This window comes from Tamandua tetradactyla, chromosome 5, assembly GCF_023851605.1.
Source record: "Tamandua tetradactyla isolate mTamTet1 chromosome 5, mTamTet1.pri, whole genome shotgun sequence".
Taxonomy (NCBI): domain Eukaryota; kingdom Metazoa; phylum Chordata; class Mammalia; order Pilosa; family Myrmecophagidae; genus Tamandua; species Tamandua tetradactyla.
The window spans coordinates 194,446,790-194,465,830 of NC_135331.1; the positions used below are offsets into that span (position 1 = coordinate 194,446,790).

A 19,041-nucleotide genomic window follows, 5' to 3' on the forward strand; every position below is an offset into this window, starting at 1 on the left:
GTGAAGGGTATGGGCAGCAGATCCAGATTCCCGCCGCAGTTTCGGTAAATCCCAAATCCTTGTCTAAGTTTCCCGCTTTTCCACTACGGTGGCCACCAGCTCGACTTCTCAGAAGGGCAACTTTCGTCTCTGTCACACACATACACAATTTTATTGTCATATCATGTGGGCATATCTCAATCATTATATTGCTTAGTTTTCAAGCATATTTGGTTTACATTTTTGTTTAAAAAATTTTTGAGATTACCAAATGAATACACACTTCGGAGTAAAGTAAAATCTTGCACAAATGATATAAAAAGGGCAAGAACCCCGTAATTCCAGCCTTAGAGGTACCATTTTTGACAATTGGTGCAAACTCTGGTAGCTATTTTCATGGCAAAACCGACAACGGCTTTTCAGGGGTTGCAAAGCATCCTTGTAACTTCCACTGCTCTGGGGCTTGCGGCATACTCCACCTGAAGAGATACCAAGGGGAGATTGTAAAAGTCAGGCTTATTTGAAATGGTTGTATTTAAAGGTGAACTCTTTTACCATCCAATAACTATACAATAGTTTTATGTATACTGTCCTTTGGAGGTCTCGGGTTCAGTATTTTAGGGCGGACCCTTCTGATTAGGTATCTCCACGGAGCTGTGACCCACCAAGTGTGGGTGTGACCACTGCCTAGACGGAGATGTGACTCCACCCGTTCAGGTGAGTCTCGATTAGTTCACCGGAGGCCTTCAAAAGGGGAACGTTTTAGAGGCAGTTGAGGCGCTTGGCGAGCAGTTGCTCCGGAGCCGGCAGGACCGAGACATTTGGAAGCGCAGGAGCCGCAGGGGCCAGCAAGAGCGAGAGCCATCGCCCAGCGGAGGCCGTGCGTCTTCCGGGAACTGCGGGGCTCCGAGACGAACCCGAGCAGCTGCGCGAGCCCCACGCGCGCACAGAGGCCATGGAGCCAGCCCGGGCTGCCTCCCCTGCCTCGGCATCGGCCTTCATCAGAGTCAAGGAACCTTTCCCGGCCGCCGGAGCTGGGACACTTCCACTGCCTTAAAACTGTGAACTTGCGACTGGATAACCCCTAGGTGAAAGCTGGCGTGTCTCCGGCGTGCGGCGTCCCGGCGGCTGGAGCAGCCTTTCCCAGCCCTGCGGTGTCGTGCAGGGCCTCCGGGACCCCCGGGGTCTGCCTGGCGGCTAGGGACTGGCAGGCAGGGGAGGCAATCCCCGTGCCTGCCGGGACGAGGTGGCCGAGCGGTCAAGGCGATGGACTGCTAATCCATTGTGCTCTGCACGCGTGGGTTCGAGTCCCACCCTCGTCGGCGCGCCTGCTTTTAAAGGCAGGGAGAATTAAAAGAATTCTCTGCTCCTTGTCCCCAAATCAACCCAGCGCTTCTGGGAGGTGAAGGCCTCGCCCCTCCGGGCGTCGCGTGGTTCTTCCCACCCTGTAACTCCCCTCGGCCGCGTCAGGGACACTTGTGTGTTGTCACCACGCGAGTCTGACCGTGGGTTCCCCTCCCATGGCGTGGGCGCAGGGATGATCACCCCGGGGGGGACGGAGCCGGAGGCAGGGCGCACCAGCTCGCCGGCAAGAGGGAGGCGGACCTGGGGCGGGGGCGGGCCCGGGGGCGGGCCTGGGAGGGGCCCGGGGCGGGCCTCCGCAGAGGCGCCGCCGGAGTCTTGGGCGCTGGGGACCATATGCGCTATCCAGACGCTGGACCCCGCCTGGAAACCAGCCCTGGGAAGGCAGCAGAGGAGCCGCCGGGTTTGGTGAGGTCTGAAGCCGACACCAGGGTCTCCTTAAGAAAAGAACAGAAATGACCAAACCGCGATTCGGTATGGCTACTGAGGACATAAAAGATATATTTGAAGATACGTGAAAGGAGGAAGAGGCACCAGTTTCACTGATTTCACTGTATACTTTTGCAAATTTTACCAAAACATTTTTCTTATAGGGTGATTCCTTTTCAAGGAAAAAGTGGGAAAGTGGATCCCGACACACACGCAGCAAGACCCATGATAAATAAACCCTGGAGGACAGTTGGCAATCTTTCAAAATAATGTCTCAGCAGTTTCTCTTCTAGAAGCCATCATACTGAGACACCACCACGACAGAAAGAAAAAATCCCGAAAGATGTGTCTCAGGATGTTCACTTCAGTATCTGGTAGCATGAGAAACTCGGGAACTTCCATCTATTTGATTGAATTAATATATAGTCCTAAAAAGACTGGGCTAATATATGTTGGCAAGTTTAAAATAAACAAAAAGCTCAACTGTAATGTATAGTATGATCTAATTTTTATAAGCCATAATTTGTGAATTTATATGATCGTTTTCAAATAACTTAAAGGAATATACACCAAACGCTTGTCATCAATTTTTCTAAGAAATGGAATTGGGAATCAAGAAGTCTTTCACTTTTTATCATATTCACTTTTGAGATACTTGCATTTTTTTAGTAGTGTATATCACTTTTGTAACTAAAGATGCAAATCTAAAGAAAACGATGTCCTTCTGAAGGCGGCCGTAGACGTCGGGGCTCCCGGGGTGGACCCCGTGCTGCGCGGGGCGCGGAGGCAGGAGGTAGGTCCCAGACGGCGCCTAAGGAGCAGCTCGGGAGGGAAAAGCACAAAAGCCCAGTGCAGCGCGTTCTTGGTGACCACCGGCGGACCGGAGGCCCCCTCGGTTCCTTGAGTACCTGGTGGATCTCGGACACAGACAAATTTTATGTACATTTTATTGGGTTTAGCGATTCACTCGAGACCGTTCGCTGACCCAAGGTTGTGGCATTTTGATTTAGAGATTTCCAGAAGAAATGTTCTGAAGACAAAGGCTCTCGAATTCGATATGCGGGAATGTAAACAATCAATAGGTTCCAAAGTAGAAACAGAGAGATTGGGGAAGGGACGCCCCTCGGCGATTAGTGTTGCTGGGCGTCCAGGGCGTAGCGGGCGCTCTTAACCAGGCCGAGGCCCGGCTGGGGTGAGCGCGCCGGGGCACGCGTCTGAGGCTCGCACTCGGGCGGTTCGCGGGCCCCCAGGGCTCTGGCAGAACCCGGCTGCCGCAGCCTTCCGTTCTCCTGTCCTGGCGGCGTCCAGTAGCGCCAGGTCCGCGCCTGCAAAGCTGCACAGCGCTGGTTACTCATCCAAAGGGATCCAAGCCCGCCAACCCGGAGACCCTCGCGGACCTGGCCTTTGGAGGGCTGGACTAGATCTTACAGTGCTTTCTAAAGTCTGACGTATGGGGACAGCAGAGGGTGGCCCGAGGCTGGAGAGCCACGGCCGGGGAGCCCAGGGCGCTGACCTGGAGGTCCCCCAGGGGGCCGGGCAGGCCCTTAGGGCGCCGCGGGGAGCCCCTCGGGTCTGGGCGCTGGCGCGGTTTACCAGAGCTGGCAGGAAAACTAGAGCAGCCGCTACCGGTACTGCCCCGAGGGTGGACTCTCCTCCCCGGGCGACCCGGGAGCTGATTCTGCAGGCGGCAGCGCCATGCCGCCACCGGTCTCCATGCCGTGACCACCGAGATGCCGCACCGCCCGGAGGCCTAGAGCGGGCCGGAAGTGAGCGGCTCGGCGAGGCCACCAGAGGCCGAGAGCGGGCCGGAAGTGGGCGGCTGGGCGTGGCGGGAGCCGGGGGCGCGGCCGGGGTGTTGCCCGAGCCGCCCCCTCCTTGACGGCTTCTCGGTTTCCGCGAGTGAGGTCTGCCTCCTCGGAGGTGGACGCTGCGTCGAGGAAGGGCGCTGCGCCGCGACCTCCGGCTGGCGGCTGGTGCGTGGAAAGAGCCGCCCTCCTCGGTGCGGCCCGGGCCCGGGGCCTCGGCGCGACCCTCGTCGCCTGGCTGGGCCGGATGGAGGCTGAGGTGCCCCTGAGCACATCAGCTTCTTTGTCTCGCAAGTTAATTGCGGCCCAATAGGTGACCCTGCAGCCTTGGTGAGGAGTTCGGTGCCATTTGCCGCCTTCCTGTCAGAGGCTCACCGAATGCCAGTGGACTTGCTCAGTAAACGGCCTTGTGTCGCCATGGGAACCAGCCCGGCTTTACTGCGTCTGTAATTTTTCTGTAACAGTATTTTCTTATATAGAAAACTTTCCTTATCTGCCCTTCCCCCCCCCCCCCCCCGAAAAAGCCACCCAAACAAACCGTAAAGCCTTGTAGGGTCACCAGCTGCCTTGACCCTGCGGAGGAACCGCCCCGGAGCTGTCTGCGCTCGGCATGGCGGCGGCCGCGCGGGTGCGAGGGGAGGGTGTCGGCGTCACGGTGAAGGAAGAGCACTGGGACTGGGCTCGGGACCCCTGTGTGCAGAGGAGCTGGTCTCAGGCCAGCGAGCTGTCCCGCCGGCGCTTCAGGCGCTTCTGCTACCGGGAGTCGCCGGGGCCCCGCGAGGCGCTGAGCCGGCTCCGCGAGCTGTGCCGCGGGTGGCTGCGGCCCGAGGCCCACACCAAAGAGCAGATCCTGGAGCTGCTGGTGCTGGAGCAGTTCCTGAGCATCCTGCCCGAGGAGCTGCGGGCCTGGGTGCAGGAGCAGCAGCCCGGGAGCGGGGAGGAGGCGGTGAGGGCGCTGGAGGACCTGGAGAGGGAGCTGGACGAGCCCAGGCCGCAGGTGAGAAACCGAAGCGCCGCCTTCTTTGGAGAGTTTGGGGCGTGGATGTCCAGGGTAAGTGGGATTGTCTTTGCAGTCGCAAACTCGACTTTCGGACAGCATTTGCTAGTTGATAACTCATGCTTATGGGATAACTGTGTGTAAGTTCCAGCCGACCCAAATAGGCAGATGATGGAATCGAATCCGAAATCTCGATCGTTTACCAGTGAATACTGTTTTATTTAGTGAGTTTGAGAGTAAAGATATAAAGTAAAGGTGTAACTGTAGAAAATTCCTAATGTTTTCTTTTATTGTCAGCTATTTCTTTTCTATTAGAGTAATTCTAGGTTTTCAGAAAAATTCTGCAGAAAAAGTTCCCGTATACCCCCTACCACACAATTTTCCCTATTAACAATTTGCATTAATGTGATACCTTTGTTACAGATGATAAAACAGTGTTATTATAATTACACTATTAATTATTGCCCATAGTTTACATGGACTATATGTGCAAATGTTTTGTATTGTACAGTCCTAAAGTTTTTTTAAAAGTTTGATTCAGTAACACATATACAACCTAAATTTTCCCCCTTAAACCATATTCAAATATACTGTTCACTGGTGTTAATTACATTCACAGTGTTGTGCTGCTATCACCACCATCCATTGCCAAAACTTTTCCATCACTGCAAACAGAAACTCTGTACCAACTAAACATTAACTCCCCATACCCTGCCGCCACCCCCACCCCTTGAACTCTGTGTTACAGTTTCAGACTCTATGAATTTTCTTATTTTAATTATTTCATATCCATGAGATCATATAATATTTGTTCTTTTATGTCTGATTTACTTCACTCAGCATGATATTTTCAAGGTTCGTCTGTGTTATGGCTGAATAATATTCCATCATTATGTATGTACCACGTTTTGCTTATCCTTTCATCGATTGATGGACTTCGGGTTGCTTTCATCCTTTGGCAGTTGTGAATAATGACACTGTGAACATTGGTGTGCCTGTTTGAGTTCCTGCCTTCAGTTCTCCAGGGTATATACCTAGAAGTAGGATTTCTGGGTCATATGATTCCATACTTAACTTTCTGAGGAAACACTGTACTGTTTTCTACAGCAGCTGCACATTTTACATTCTCATCAACAATGAGAAAGTGTTCTTATTCTCCACATCTTCTCCAATACCTATTTTCCATTTTTAAAAGTAGTATCTATTCTTATGGATATGAAATAGTATTTTTTTGTGTGGTTTTGATTTGCATTTCCCTAATGGCTAATGATATTGCACGTCTTTTTGTGTGTTTATTGTGCATTTGTCTATTCTGTGGGGATATGTCTCTTCAAGGATTTTGTTGTTTCTTTTGTTGTGGAGTTGTAGGATTTCTTTATATATTCTGGGTATTAAACCTTTATCAGATATATAGTTTCCAAATATTTTATTTCATTTTTTAGGTTGTCTTTTTTGGGGGGAGGTGGGGGGGTACATGGTCCAGGAATCGAACCCCGGTCTCCTGCATGAAAGGCAAGCATTCTACCACTGAACCACCAGTGCACCCTGTAGGTTGTCTTTTTATTTCATAATGAAGTCCTTTGATGCACGAAAGTTTTTACGTTTTGTGAATTTTTGTTTATGTGTTTTTTCTTTTGTTGCTGGTGCTTTTGGTGTAAAGTCTAAACCATTACCTAACCCAAAGTCCTAAAGATAATGTCCACTACTTTTAACATATCTGAAAATGAACCAGCTCAAGAATTTAAGAAATACCTTTCAGGAGAGGCAAGTAGAGAAGGCTAAATTGGTGGAAATATTAGGAGACAATGAACCATAAGATCTGGGTTCTATGATAGACTCTACTACTAATTAACTGCATAACTTTGGGCATGTCACACTTTCTCGGGGCCTTGTTATCTTCATCTGTATAAGGAAGAGATTAATTGCATGATTTTCTAGGTACCTCTCAGTACCTGGAGTCACTGTTATCTGAAGTGTATTCAGCCCAGTATTCTGGGTTGTAATGTCTTCTCATTACATACACTATTTTTTTAAGAGAGTATAGTTGCTTTCTGTGATAGTAATTTTAAAACGTTATGGATATTGCCAAACACACTTATAGTTCTATAATGATATTATCCCTATATCTGAACTCTTTTTGAATATGAAAGTTTTATATATTCAGATTGGACTACTAGAATATGTGTTTCAGATAAATCTCTAATATGAAATTGGTAGATAGGAAAATAAGTCAGTATAATGCTGAAATTGTGCTGGCCTGTACATGAATTTTCCCAGCAGGTTCATGCTTTGTGCCATCACATAGTAGCAACTGTGCATCAAGTTGTGGAGACTTACTGGACCGTACTTAATGTCCATTCACTCTGACATTCTACTTCTTGGCTCATTTTGGCCACAAGCTCCTTCTTGCAAATGCCTATTTGCATGATTCCCTTCCATCAGACAAATCAGAAAAAAAGCCTGATATTTTTCTCCTTGCTTTCTGTTTCAGCAGAAGAACATTTTGAGGCTTACCTGTGGTTAGTGTAGTGGTTACTTACATTGATTCCCAAATATTTTTGTTCCCAGGTCCCACCAGACACATATAGACAGGAAGTTCCTATGGAAGAAATGACCTCTCTGGATACTGCAAAGGAATCCTTAGATACCCAGCTCCAGCCCATGGAGGACAGAATGGATTGTGAATCTCCAGAGTCACAGCCACTTCAAGATAATGGTGAGGATAATTTAATCCCCAGAGAGAGGGTGAGAATTGGGGGAGGGAAGGGTCTAGGAATTGAAATAATACCAAGCCTCATTGCATTTCAGTTTCTACTGAATATAGCTTAAGAAAAGGTCAACCACAGTCAGGTAATATTATGGGAATTGAATAAGCAGTCTGGTAACAATGTCAAAAATAGTTGAACATAGCATTTCCTATGGATACTTTGCAGTGGAAATAAGTACTTGTGAATAAATTAGCAATGTGAATGTTGAGCTCTTGCCAATCTATCCATAGGCCCCATTTCTATAGCCTCTGCCCCCAATTTTTGTCACATAATGACCAAGAGTTGAGAATATTACTGGAGAAAATGGAATTTCTCATGTATAGTTTCATTAGCTTCTAAGACCTGTTCATGGCATAATGCTGTATGGTGGAGGCAGACTTATAGGCTGGCCTCGTACTGGAGTAGCTGTCTTTTCCAAAAAAGGCTTAAGTATAGTGGATGCAATTTTTTTTCCCTCTTATACCCTAGCAACTCCCTATTCCCTGTTCATCCTGAACTTAATAATACTGATTCTCCTAACTTCAGAGCTTATATTCTCCAGGTTCCCATTTACCAGTCCCCCTATATTCCTTTTCTCACCTGAAGTCATGCTTGTTTACCCTTCACTTCTGTTCATGGCTCCTTGTAGCTACTTTCCAATATGTCCTCTTTCATCCGTCATTCCTCATTCAAACTCTTTTAACTCATCACTCTCAAAAGTCTTTTCTATTCAACTTGCTCTGTACTAGGCAATAGAGGTAATTATAAAAATACATTCTCTGCTCACTAGTATCTTACAGTCTGTGAGAAGCAAAAATGAAGGGTGTAAAAATGCAAAATATGTAGCAACATAATTTGAATATAGTTTTGAAAATTAAGAGCATTTGAGAATGATTTAAATTTACTAATTCAACATATGCCATCAAAATTGTTAATATAAACAGTGTTAATTTGAGAGAAAGTATTTTTTCCAAGCAATTTTAAGAATGCCTGGATGTTATATGCTAATTTCTAAATTATTCTTTATTTTTTTTCAAATTAGCTTCCTTAAATATTTTCTATTTCAAGTAAACCAAGTTTGTATTATTCTGTTTCTATCATTATGAACAGTCTAAATGTGTGTTTTAATATGCTTTATTAAGTCAGAGATTTTCATTAGTCTGGGCTCATTTCCTACTCTTCCCTTATTAAAATTAGTAATGTGGGTTTTTGTGTTGGGTTTGTAGTTTCACAAGCCCCAGAAGGGAACTGATAGAATTACATTGTGTTAGAACTTCAACCCCAAAATTTAAGATAACAGCTAACTTGATAAATAGAAAATGTGGTACAGTCTGTGGCATTTGCTATTACTGCATTGCTGTTCTTACATGGTTAACAAGTAAAATAATAATAATAGTAACATTAACTTGCTTTCTGTTTTACATAAAACAGTGCTTTACTTTACTCTAAGCCTGGATGCAACCCTGGAAAGTCACCTCCTGGCTTTCTGCTCTTTACTATGTCAGAACTTTTTATTTCTAGCTGGAGTTCCTGACTCTCTTTCATTCCTCCCTAACCAAAATTATAACTGCCTTTTATGTGTCCATGGCTCCTTACTTCTGCTCTAAGCTCTAGGTGATTGCTTGGGATATATCTGTGTTTTAAATTATATTTCCAAATACCTTATTGACTTTTCCCTTTATATTTTAGGATCATTTTTATGGCTTTCCATGATGTCTCAAAGTGTGAGTGACGATAACCTCAGTAGCTTAGATGCTAATGAAGCAGAAATTGAACTAGAAAACATGAGAGAAAAGTTCTTCAGGAGCCTGGCAGTGTTAATAGAAAATAAAAGTAATAACACTAAGATATTTTCTAAAGCAAAGTGCTGTCAATTGATAAGGGAAGTGAAGGAGGCTAAAGCTAAAGCAAAGAAGGAATCAGTTGACTACCGTCGTTTGGCTAGATTTGATGTGATCCTTGTAGAAGGAAATGAGAAGCTGATTGAGGCTGTAAGTGGGGAAACGGATAAAATACGATATTATTTACACAGTGAGGACTTATTTGACATTTTGCATGATACACATCTCAGTATTGGACATGGTGGACGTACCTGCATGGAAAAAGAGTTACAAGCAAAATACAAGAACATCACAAAAGAAGTTATAATGTTATACTTGACACTCTGCAAACCATGCCAACAAAAAAATTCAAAACCCAAGAAAGTTCTGCTATCCCAGACAAATAGGGAAGTTAACTCAAGATGTCAAGTGGATCTTATAGACATGCAATTGAATCCAGATGGAGAATATAAATTTATTATGCATTATCAAGACCTGCGTACAAAGTTAAGTTTTTTGCGGTCATTAAAATCTAAAAGGCTCAATGAAGTTGCACATGCTCTTGTAGATATTTTTACAATTATTGGAGCACCCAGTGTCTTACAATCTGACAATGGGAGGGAATTTTCAAGCCAGATTGTCCATGAACTCAGTCATTTTTGGCCAGAATTGAAAATTGTCCATGGGAAGCCTCGGCCATACCAGAGCCAAAGTTCCCTAGAACAAACTAATGAGGATATCCAAAAGAGAATTCTCTCCTGGATGCAAACCAACAATTCATCACATTGGGCTGAACTTCTGTGGTTCATACAGATGACCCAAAATCGACCCTATCACAGAGGCATGCAACAGATGCCATGTGAAAGTTCATTTAGCTCTGAAGCTAAATTGGGCCTGCCTCATTATAAAGTAACTGAAGAATTTGTTGCCAGCATGAACACAGAAAATGAATTAGATGAAGGCGACAAAGAGCTGGAAAATACTCTAAGAGCCCAGTATGAAGAAAACGTCGAGACTGGCACAGATAGCAGTGATATTGAAGAGAACCCTTCTGTTACTCCTAAGGTGACGGAAGAAAGCCCTCCTGAAAGCAGACTAAGATTTTTATCTTGTGTAGTTTGTTAAAAAGAATGCACAAGTGCTGATAGTTGTTTATCCTGTGATGGAGATGTCCATGCAATCTGTGGTGTACCCTTTCAACATGAGACTGAGGGCTGTCACCACAGGATAATTTGTAGTCTTTGCTATGAGAACACTACAAGGAAAAGGAAACATGATGAGACTCCAAGAAATTTGGCTGTTCAACCATCCAAAATGCTAAAACCATCAGAGACACCATTTCAATCAGACCAAGTAGGAGACTGGGTAAGAGTTTAAATGTCTGTTGTAGATCAGAGAAGAAGATCCTCATTACATTATATTGTGATCTAGAGTAGTGAGAATGATTGGTACTAGTGTGGTATGGTGCATCACAGCACAAATATAAATACCTTATATATTTTCTCCAAAGAAAGGCTAATTTTTTTAGATGCCTTTTTTTTTTTTTTTTAGTTTGGAATTTATAACCTGGAATGCTGTCATATTTATCGGTCTGGAATGATGAACAGTAGCTCCTTCATTCCTTTCTGATGTCAGGGCTCTCTTGGGGGAAATAAGAATGCTCGTATCCAGGGGACAAATGGTGTGTATGATGGCATGTCTCTACAGAAGAGTGAATTTCGGGTGGGATGAACTTAATGTTACTTTGTTTCAAATGTCTGTGAGTTTGGGGGGAGAGGGAAGTGAAGAAAGGGTACTTGGGAATAAATGAAGAAATATTTAGGAGGGATGAGGGGGTGATAATTTTGGTTGGGAGATATGGGTTTGTGGTGGTATAGAGTTCAGTTTTGGAATTAAAATGGAGAACATGAGATAAGCAGGATTAATGTGTCTTCAGGCCAGAATTTTGAAATGTGGAGATTATACATGATTTGGGTCGGTTCTACTCAGACCAGTGCTAATCTGTAAGCTATCTGTAGTAGACAATAATGAGATAAATATAACACTTGAGAAGTGTTTAGAAACAGTAATAACAACTTGGCATTGCTGCAGTATCCAAGCACATGGTCAGTGGACTTGGATTTGTTGTAGTGAATAGAGTTTAGACCAGTTTGGGGTGTTGTTTCACCCTCAAAGTATGTCACATGTGGGAAGAGTTGAATACTATTCATGCCCAATAGAATCACCTCACAATATATGGTGCTGTATTGTTAGTTTAACTGTAACCCCAAAGTATATAAAACTCTGAGAAAATGTAAGCATTTATTTTTATAACTTAATTTGAAAATCATTTTTTATTTTTGATGAAGCCTTGTTTTTAATTTGTAGTTTAATCTTGTTCCCTAATGGAGAGAAATAACATTTTTATTATTTACTTTTAATCCTGATTTACAGATGGTGAAACAAGCTTCACTGGACTTTTTTGTTAAGAAAAGACAACCCTTTTCTGAATATAGCAGAAGTAGGAAAAGAAATGGTAACAGTGGACATCATCTTAAAGGAATGAAAGCCAAAAGAATTCATACTAGTTTTACTAGGAAGTATGATCCTTCATATATTGAGTTTGGTTTTGTAGCAGTCATTGATGGTGACGTGCTAAAACCACAGTGTATTATTTGTGGCGATGTACTGGCTAATGAAGCAATGAAACCATCAAAACTTAAGCGACATTTATATTCAAAACATAAAGAAATAAGTTCACAACCAAAAGAATTCTTTGAAAGAAAGAGCAATGAATTAAAAAAGCAAACAAAGCAGGTGTTCAGTGTTTCACATATAAACATTAGTGCTTTGCGGGCTTCTTATAAAGTAGCACTTCCTGTTGCTAAGTCTAAAACACCATACACAATTGCTGAGACATTAGTGAAAGATTGCATCAAAGAGGTTTGTTTGGAAATGTTGGGTGAATCTGCAGCAAAGAAGGTATCTCAAGTGCCACTTTCCAATGACACCATAGCTCGACGTATTCAGGAACTGGCCAATGATATGTAAGATCAACTCACAGAACAAGTAAAACTAGCAAAATATTTTTCATTGCAACTTGATGAATGCAGAGATATTGCTAACATGATAGTTCTGTTAGTATATGTGAGGTTTGAATATAATGATGATATAAAGGAGGAATTCTTTTTTTCAGCCTCTTTGCCAACAAACGCAACTAGCTCAGAACTGTATGAAGCTGTAAAGAATTATATTGTCAACAAATGTGGTTTGGAATTTAAGTTTTGTGTAGGCGTGTGTTCTGATGGTGCAGCTTCAATGATAGGAAAATGTTCAGAAGTGATTACTCAGATTAAGGAACTTGCACCAGAATGTAAAATAACACACTGCTTCATTCATCCAGAAAGTCTTGCTATGAAAGAAATATCAGCTGAATTAAATGATGTGCTTACTGACATAGTAAAAATTGTGAATTATGTAAAAGCTAATGCATTAAATTCAAGATTATTCTCTTTAATATGTGATAGTATGGAAGCTGATCATAAGCAACTTTTACTGCATGCTGAGATACGGTGGTTATCACGGGGAAAAGTTCTGTCGAGAATGTTTGAAATACGAAATGAACTCTTAGTGTTTCTCCAAGTTAAGAAACCAGTTTGGTCCCAACTGTTTAAAGATGTGAATTGGACAGCCAGACTTGCTTATTTGTCTGATATCTTCAGTATTTTTAATGATCTTAATGATTCCATGCAGGGAAAGAATGCAACATGTTTTTCAATGGCAGATAAAATTGAAGGACAAAAACAAAAGTTAGAAGCTTGGAAAAAGAGAGTTTCTATAGATTGTTATGACATGTTCCATAATTTAACAACAGTTATCAGTGAAGTAGGCAATGATCTTGATATTGCACATCTGCAAAAAGTCATCAATGAGCATCTTACAAATTTGTTAGAACGCTTTGAGTTTTATTTTCCATCAAAGGAAGATCCATGAATAGGAAATTCATGGATCCAAAATCCTTTTCTTTCATCAAAAGATAATATAAATTTAACTTTAAATCTACAGAGTAAGTTGTTGAAGTTGGCCATTGATGAAGGATTAAAGATTAATTTTGAAAATACAGCATCACTTGCTTCATTTTGGATAAAAGTTAAAAATGAATATCCTGAACTTGCTGAGATTGCTTTAAAATCTCTTCTTCTATTCCCCTCAACATACCTCTGTGAGACTGGTTTCTCTACTTTAAGTGTTATTAAAACAAAACATAGAAATAGTTTAAATATACATTATCCCCTGCGGGTAGCATTGTCATCAATCCAACCTAGATTGGACAAATTAACAAGCAAAAAGCAAGCTCATTTATCACATTAAAAACTTTAAATATTGTTATTTATTGTTCAGAATATGCATGTAGGCATTTTAATGTGATTCCACTCTTTTGGTTTAGTTACAATTATGGACTATGAAAGTTGTATATTATAATAACAATTCTCTATAAACATTGTCTAAAAATAAAATATGTACAGTTTTTATCTTTTTTTTATCTTTCCCTGTGTTATATTTATTTAAATGGAATTTTAAACCTGTTTATCCTAATATTAAAATGTGGTCTTGGATTTTGTATTTTTTTTTAATTATTGTATTCATTATGGCATTGAGATTGTAGGATGACTTCGGGATGGAGAATGATTTCTTTGAAATAATAGACTAGAGCAGTGAAAAGAAGTGAATTTAGAGGGTGGAATTAGAATTCAAATGTTACAGAGGGGGGGCAGTAATCTGTTAAACTTGTTAAACTGAACCAGAGTGGTTAGGTTGGAATTTGATGTTGTTAGTTTTGTAGGTGCATTTTTAGACAGAGTGTGTAAACGGGTGAGGTGGAAGGGGCACATTTCTTGTAATAGTATTATGGCTTTGGGATCATATTGATAAATTCTGATTTCATATGGGTGGGGAATTAAACCATATTGAGTTGTTTATATCAGGTGAAGATTTTTGCTTTAGAGCTGACTGCATTTAAGGCTGTGTGGTACAAAGTCAGATATTGTTAGCACCTCAGGTAGGTTATTTGGAGGTGATTTAGAAATATGCCACACATAATCTGCTTATATGTCATGTACCCATTTAGAATGACTGGAAACAATTAGCAGAAGGCAGATTCTTTAGAGTAAAACATGCCAGAATCCGTGGGAAAAAATGGTAGTTTTTTCCTAGATAGAGATGCAAAAAATAAGTGCATCTTTAAAAAAAAGTTGAAACTTGAAGAATAGAAGGTTATTTAGTGATACAAAATGTCGACAGTAGTTTAAGATTTTGATTAAAAAGTAAGGTATTTGAAGGGGCTGGATCCCCCAAACCTTTGAAAGTAGAGGAGCCATTTTTCATATTAGTCCTGAAACCTCAGTGTATTTTATTTTACTGTGTCTTAATAAAATTTTAAGTCTTTTCAAAAATCCTGTGGAAGGTGGATTTAGAAGACAGCGGTTTAGTTCCTCACCCCTATAGCTGAAGTGTTCTCTCTTCTGTATAACCATATTTTGAAACTAAAGGATTTAAAGCATTTTTCTCTCTTACCCTTTGCTTTATTGATTGAATAGAAAATTCTATTTCCCATGTTTTATTTAAAGCCACATGTGATTATTTTATATTTATTTCTGTAGATACCTAAAGTGGTCTGGGAGAAAAAAATGAGGAGGACATTAAGAATGTATTTTAAAAGAGAGCTAAATGTCCTGATTTTCTCTCTAAGAATTCTAAAATATTGGATGTCTGAGAGCCGAATTAAAGTCATTTGGACAAGATTTTTGGTGTGAAGCCTTCTCAGATTCTTGAATTAGGTGACTGCCTATTTTTCCTGCTGATGATTCAGTACTGAGAGGCTAATTGCTTTACCATTCTTAGGCTTAGGAATGTTTGTTTCCCTCCCTTTTCTCCTGTTTATCTTATTGTCTTACTGTATATTTTCTTTTTTTAATTCAATACCTTAACTGAGATAATTTACACACCGTGAAATCTTAATTATATTCTCAACATGTATTTGATGACTTGTGATTTTATAGACCACTTCATCTTTCTCTTCCTATTCTGTGCTTGTTTTGCAGTGAGTTCACGTCTGTAGACACGTTGTGTATGAATACACTGCAAAGGTAGTTGCATATTTGCTTTTGTACACATATGATTACTGTATGCAGTGTATTTGTTTCTATATATCATGTACATAGACGCTGGTTTTTAAATTGTGTGAATGGTTATTTTGTGTAACAGGATGTTGTGTTGAATCTTATCTATTACCCAGAGATTAATGACTAGGGAGGGGCTAGAGATGGATCATGGAGATACTGAGTGCCTCCTATCCCACAGGAATGACCCTACCCCTGCCCTCACCACCCAACATCATGCTTTCTGCCGAGAGAATCATTCGTAGCAACTGGAGATGCCTTCTGGAAGGGCAGACTGGCATTTCATTTCCAGGTTGGGTATTAGTTTAGGCAATAGACTTGTTCTGCTCTCTTACCCGAGCAGGAAGACAAAAAGTTTGGGAAAGGTTGTTGGGATGGCAGATCAGTCTACATTCCCACAATTTGGGATGATAAAGTTATGTTAGTGTCCTGGTGGTGACACCAAGTAATGTAATCAAGTCTGAGCCTTTGCTAGTGCCCCACTCAGGGAAACCACCAACTTCTCCAGCAAAAGGCTGCGGGCATTTATCACTGTTGTGAACTGAGGGAGATAAAAGAAGTTAAGTTGAAAGTTAAACTAGAATTCTAGGACTTAGTCACAGGGCAGGTTGCCAGTTTACTGAGTTTGTGTACACTTAAACTATGTACATACATACATGCATATTTCAGAATTTTAAGACTAATCTTGGGATCCTAGTAAGATTTATTGTCATGGTTAGGTCTAAGTTTAGAGGAAGCAGAATAGAAGAGGGAGTTGTAGCTGTGGGACCATTTGGCCTGTGCAACTTTATGCCCAGGAACCCTCCATATCACCCCACCCCATAACTGCACAGCAGAGTTAGGGGCAAAGCAGGATGGGTTTTGTGGCAGGAGTAAGAGGATAGGAAGGAGGTACTTAAGTGGTGTTAGTGGTACAATCAACCACTTGGAGACCCTTATTCTGGGTTGATTGTCTTCTTTGGATATTTCAGAAACTGGAAAGAATCTTTACTTAGGTGCTAAAAGAATCTCTATTAGGAAGAGCTCCTTTCTGTGATATGGCTGTGCACTTCTCTGCAGTGAATCTGTTAGGAGCTTTGATAAGTAGATGGGGAAGCTTAGGCCCAGTTTGCACGTTTTCTGGACTTTCCTAAATGATAACTTCCAGAATGTCTTTTCCAGTGTTCACCAAGGTAGGAAGATTATTGTAAAAATTCCAAACACTATGAATTAGAAATTATTATAAGACATAATTATTGATTGGTTCAGAGAACATGTGCTTTGTATTCGGATATGCTTATGTGAAATTGAATTTGCAGTCAAATTGCTACTATCATGGTTACGTTTTCTTCAATGAATTAAACCTTGGGCTTATTAAAAAATAAAAAGGGAAAGATCATGAGGTTGTACTGTATCTCTGCCTCAGAAGCTTGGCCTTTGAAAGAATGCAAAGTTAATTTACAGCATTGTGCTTTACCTCAGAATTTAAATGCAAATTTAATCTCTGGCTGAAATCCCTTTTGGATCTTTGGGAGACAGTTGGAGGAGACATGCAGGGAGAGAAATAGCCATGATAGAAGCAGAGACTGAGTTACGGATTGCTGGCAAGCTACCACAAAACAAGCCACCGCCAGACTTCAGAGAAAGCATGATCCTGTCAGGACCTTGATTTATTGTCTACAGGACCGTGAGACAATAAGTTCCTATTGAATAAGCCAATCAATCTGTGTTACTTGTTGCAGCAGTCCTGGCAAACTAGACGGAGATTCCTTTTTGAACTTGAAGACAATGATCTTTTTTCTTTTTACATGGGCAGGCACGGGGAAGGCAATGATTTTTTAAATGCAAAAATACAAACCATAAAAATTTAACAAATCTAGCTATATTAAAAGCATTGACTTCTGTTTGTCATGACATGATAAAATATGAAATTACTAAGCAAAAACAGGGATGGCGGGCCACAGTGGCTCAGCAGGCAGAGTTCTCGCCTGCCATGCCAGAGACCTGAGTTCAATTTCCGGTGCCTGCCGATGCAAAGAAAAAAAAAAAGGAGAGCATCTATCTGCAACAAATACACCTGATAAAGAGTTATTATTCAGACAAAGGATTATTATCCAGAGTATAAAGAATTATAGCAAATCGATGAAAAAAGACAAGCAACCAAATAGAAAATATGGTAAAATAGGCACTTCAAAAAAGAGAAAATTGGAATCGTCAGCAGATATATTAAAAGATAATCATTTGCATATGGATAGACATATTTAAATTGAAATAAAATACTCTTACACTTAGGTTAGCCCAAATTAAAGTGTTGACCATTGGCAAGAATGTAGACCAGCTAAAACTCCTACACTGTTTATTTAAATGCATAATGGTACAATTGCTTTCGAAAACAACTTGACATTTTCTAGTAAAGTGGAAGGTGTGCATGTCCTACAAATCTTATAAATCATCTTTAGGGGCCATTAATTTGAATGTTTATAACATCAATGTTTGTAAAAGCCAAATTGGAACAACCCAAATATTCATTCATGAGGATGGGTAAATAATTTATATTCTATTTATTCAGCCACTAGAATAGATAGGTAAAAATGAGTGACGGCTTTGTGCTGCTACAGAAAGGAACAAAGTAGTGAGGCATGCAACGATGTGAATGAACATGTGGGACATTTGGTGAGACAAAATAAGCCAGAAACAAAAGAACAGCAATGGTATGGTCACCTGTAGAAAATGCTTATAAGAAAACGGTATGGTCACCTGTAGAAAAGCTTAGATTGTAAGCTTTTAGAGAAAACACATTAAGTCTGGAGTGGTGATTTTTATTTCTGGATTTTGAGAGGCTGTTTTATATATAGAACCTGATATTTAGAGATAAGAACAAAGCCGAACAGGTTGGGGTTAAAGTAATTCAGAACACAGGGGTAAGGTAGACAGTGTCTATATTTTAGAACCACACATACTCTTTGAGACCAATGGAAAAAGGTTTATTTGATCTGGAACTGAAATTTTCTGTAGTGCATAATCTAATTCAACCAATCTGTATAGCTCATTTGAACAATTAAAACACAGGGAATACAGAATAAGAAAGAGTTCCTTTAATCATGATAGATTATTATAATGCCTGGATACATCCTAGACTATATCAAGCAGATAATCAAAAAGTATTGGCAAAGTCCCCTGAGAGAGGGGAGAAGGAATATGGAACTATTAACCCTTACTATCAGGGAATCCCCTGATACTGTGTCAACCCAAATCAATAGGCCATGCCTTCAATCATGAGGCTTACTCTTGTGCAGCTTATGTAGGTAGCAGAGAAGCTTAGGCTACCTGTAGGCATGCCTAAGAGTTACATCCGGAGGACCTCTGTTGTTGCTCAGATGTGGCCTCACTCTCTCTAAGCCCAACTCTGCAAGTGAAATCACTGCCCTGCCTACTACGTGGGACAAGACATCAGGGGTGAAAGTCTCACTGGTGACATGGAGATGACTCCCAAGGATGAATCCAGACATGCACCATGGGAGCAACAATTCCATCCTGACCAAAAGGGGGAAAAGAAGTGTAATTAATAAAGTATCAGTGGCAGAGAGAGTTCAAATAGAGTCGAGAGGCTACTCTGGTGGTTGCTCTTACGCAAACTTCAGGTAGACCTTGCTGCCTATCATAACCTGCCAATCCCCAAGCAGGACCATTCCAGCCAACCCTAAAGAACACCTAGGGCAATATGTAAGATTCTACAAGGGTTCCGGGCACTAGAGTAACTTTCCA

At 41.5% G+C, this 19,041-nt stretch overlaps 1 protein-coding gene, 1 long non-coding RNA gene and 1 other non-coding gene across 4 annotated transcripts; 2 read left to right on the forward strand and 1 right to left on the reverse strand.

Moving 5' to 3' along the window:
* Positions 1 to 1,219: 1,219 nt before the first annotated feature.
* On the forward strand, positions 1,220 to 1,301 carry TRNAS-GCU (transfer RNA serine (anticodon GCU)). Its single transcript has one exon. It is a non-coding gene; the product is annotated as a tRNA-Ser (tRNA).
* Positions 1,302 to 2,701: 1,400 nt separating this feature from the next.
* Positions 2,702 to 4,561, reverse strand: LOC143685218 (uncharacterized). The gene is made up of 2 exons (XR_013176470.1): positions 4,114 to 4,561; positions 2,702 to 4,030 (listed from the first exon to the last, which is right to left on the reverse strand). It is a non-coding gene; the product is annotated as an uncharacterized LOC143685218 (long non-coding RNA).
* Positions 4,099 to 19,041, forward strand: SCAND3 (SCAN domain containing 3). 2 transcript variants are annotated; one of them, XM_077162937.1, is made up of 4 exons: positions 4,099 to 4,626; positions 7,141 to 7,288; positions 9,009 to 10,504; positions 11,573 to 19,041. In XM_077162937.1, the coding sequence occupies exons 1-3, from the start codon at positions 4,186 to 4,188 to the stop codon at positions 10,262 to 10,264; spliced, it is 1,845 nt and encodes a 614-aa protein (XP_077019052.1). In that variant the 5' UTR covers positions 4,099 to 4,185; the 3' UTR covers positions 10,265 to 10,504; positions 11,573 to 19,041. The 2 variants fall into 2 exon arrangements, with proteins under 2 accessions (XP_077019052.1, XP_077019053.1); XM_077162938.1 differs by lacking the exons at positions 9,009 to 10,504; positions 11,573 to 19,041 and having other exon boundaries at positions 4,099 to 5,598; positions 7,141 to 7,236.

Bases quoted from the DNA above. Each gene is read 5' to 3' on its own strand.
- SCAND3 (XM_077162937.1), top strand. From the start codon at position 4,186: ATGGCGGCGGCCGCGCGGGTGCGAGGGGAGGGTGTCGGCGTCACGGTG. The intron at 4,627-7,140 runs GTAAGTGGGATT...TTTTGTTCCCAG, and splicing joins TTGGGGCGTGGATGTCCAGG to GTCCCACCAGACACATATAG. The intron at 7,289-9,008 runs GTGAGGATAATT...TTTATATTTTAG, and splicing joins ACAGCCACTTCAAGATAATG to GATCATTTTTATGGCTTTCC.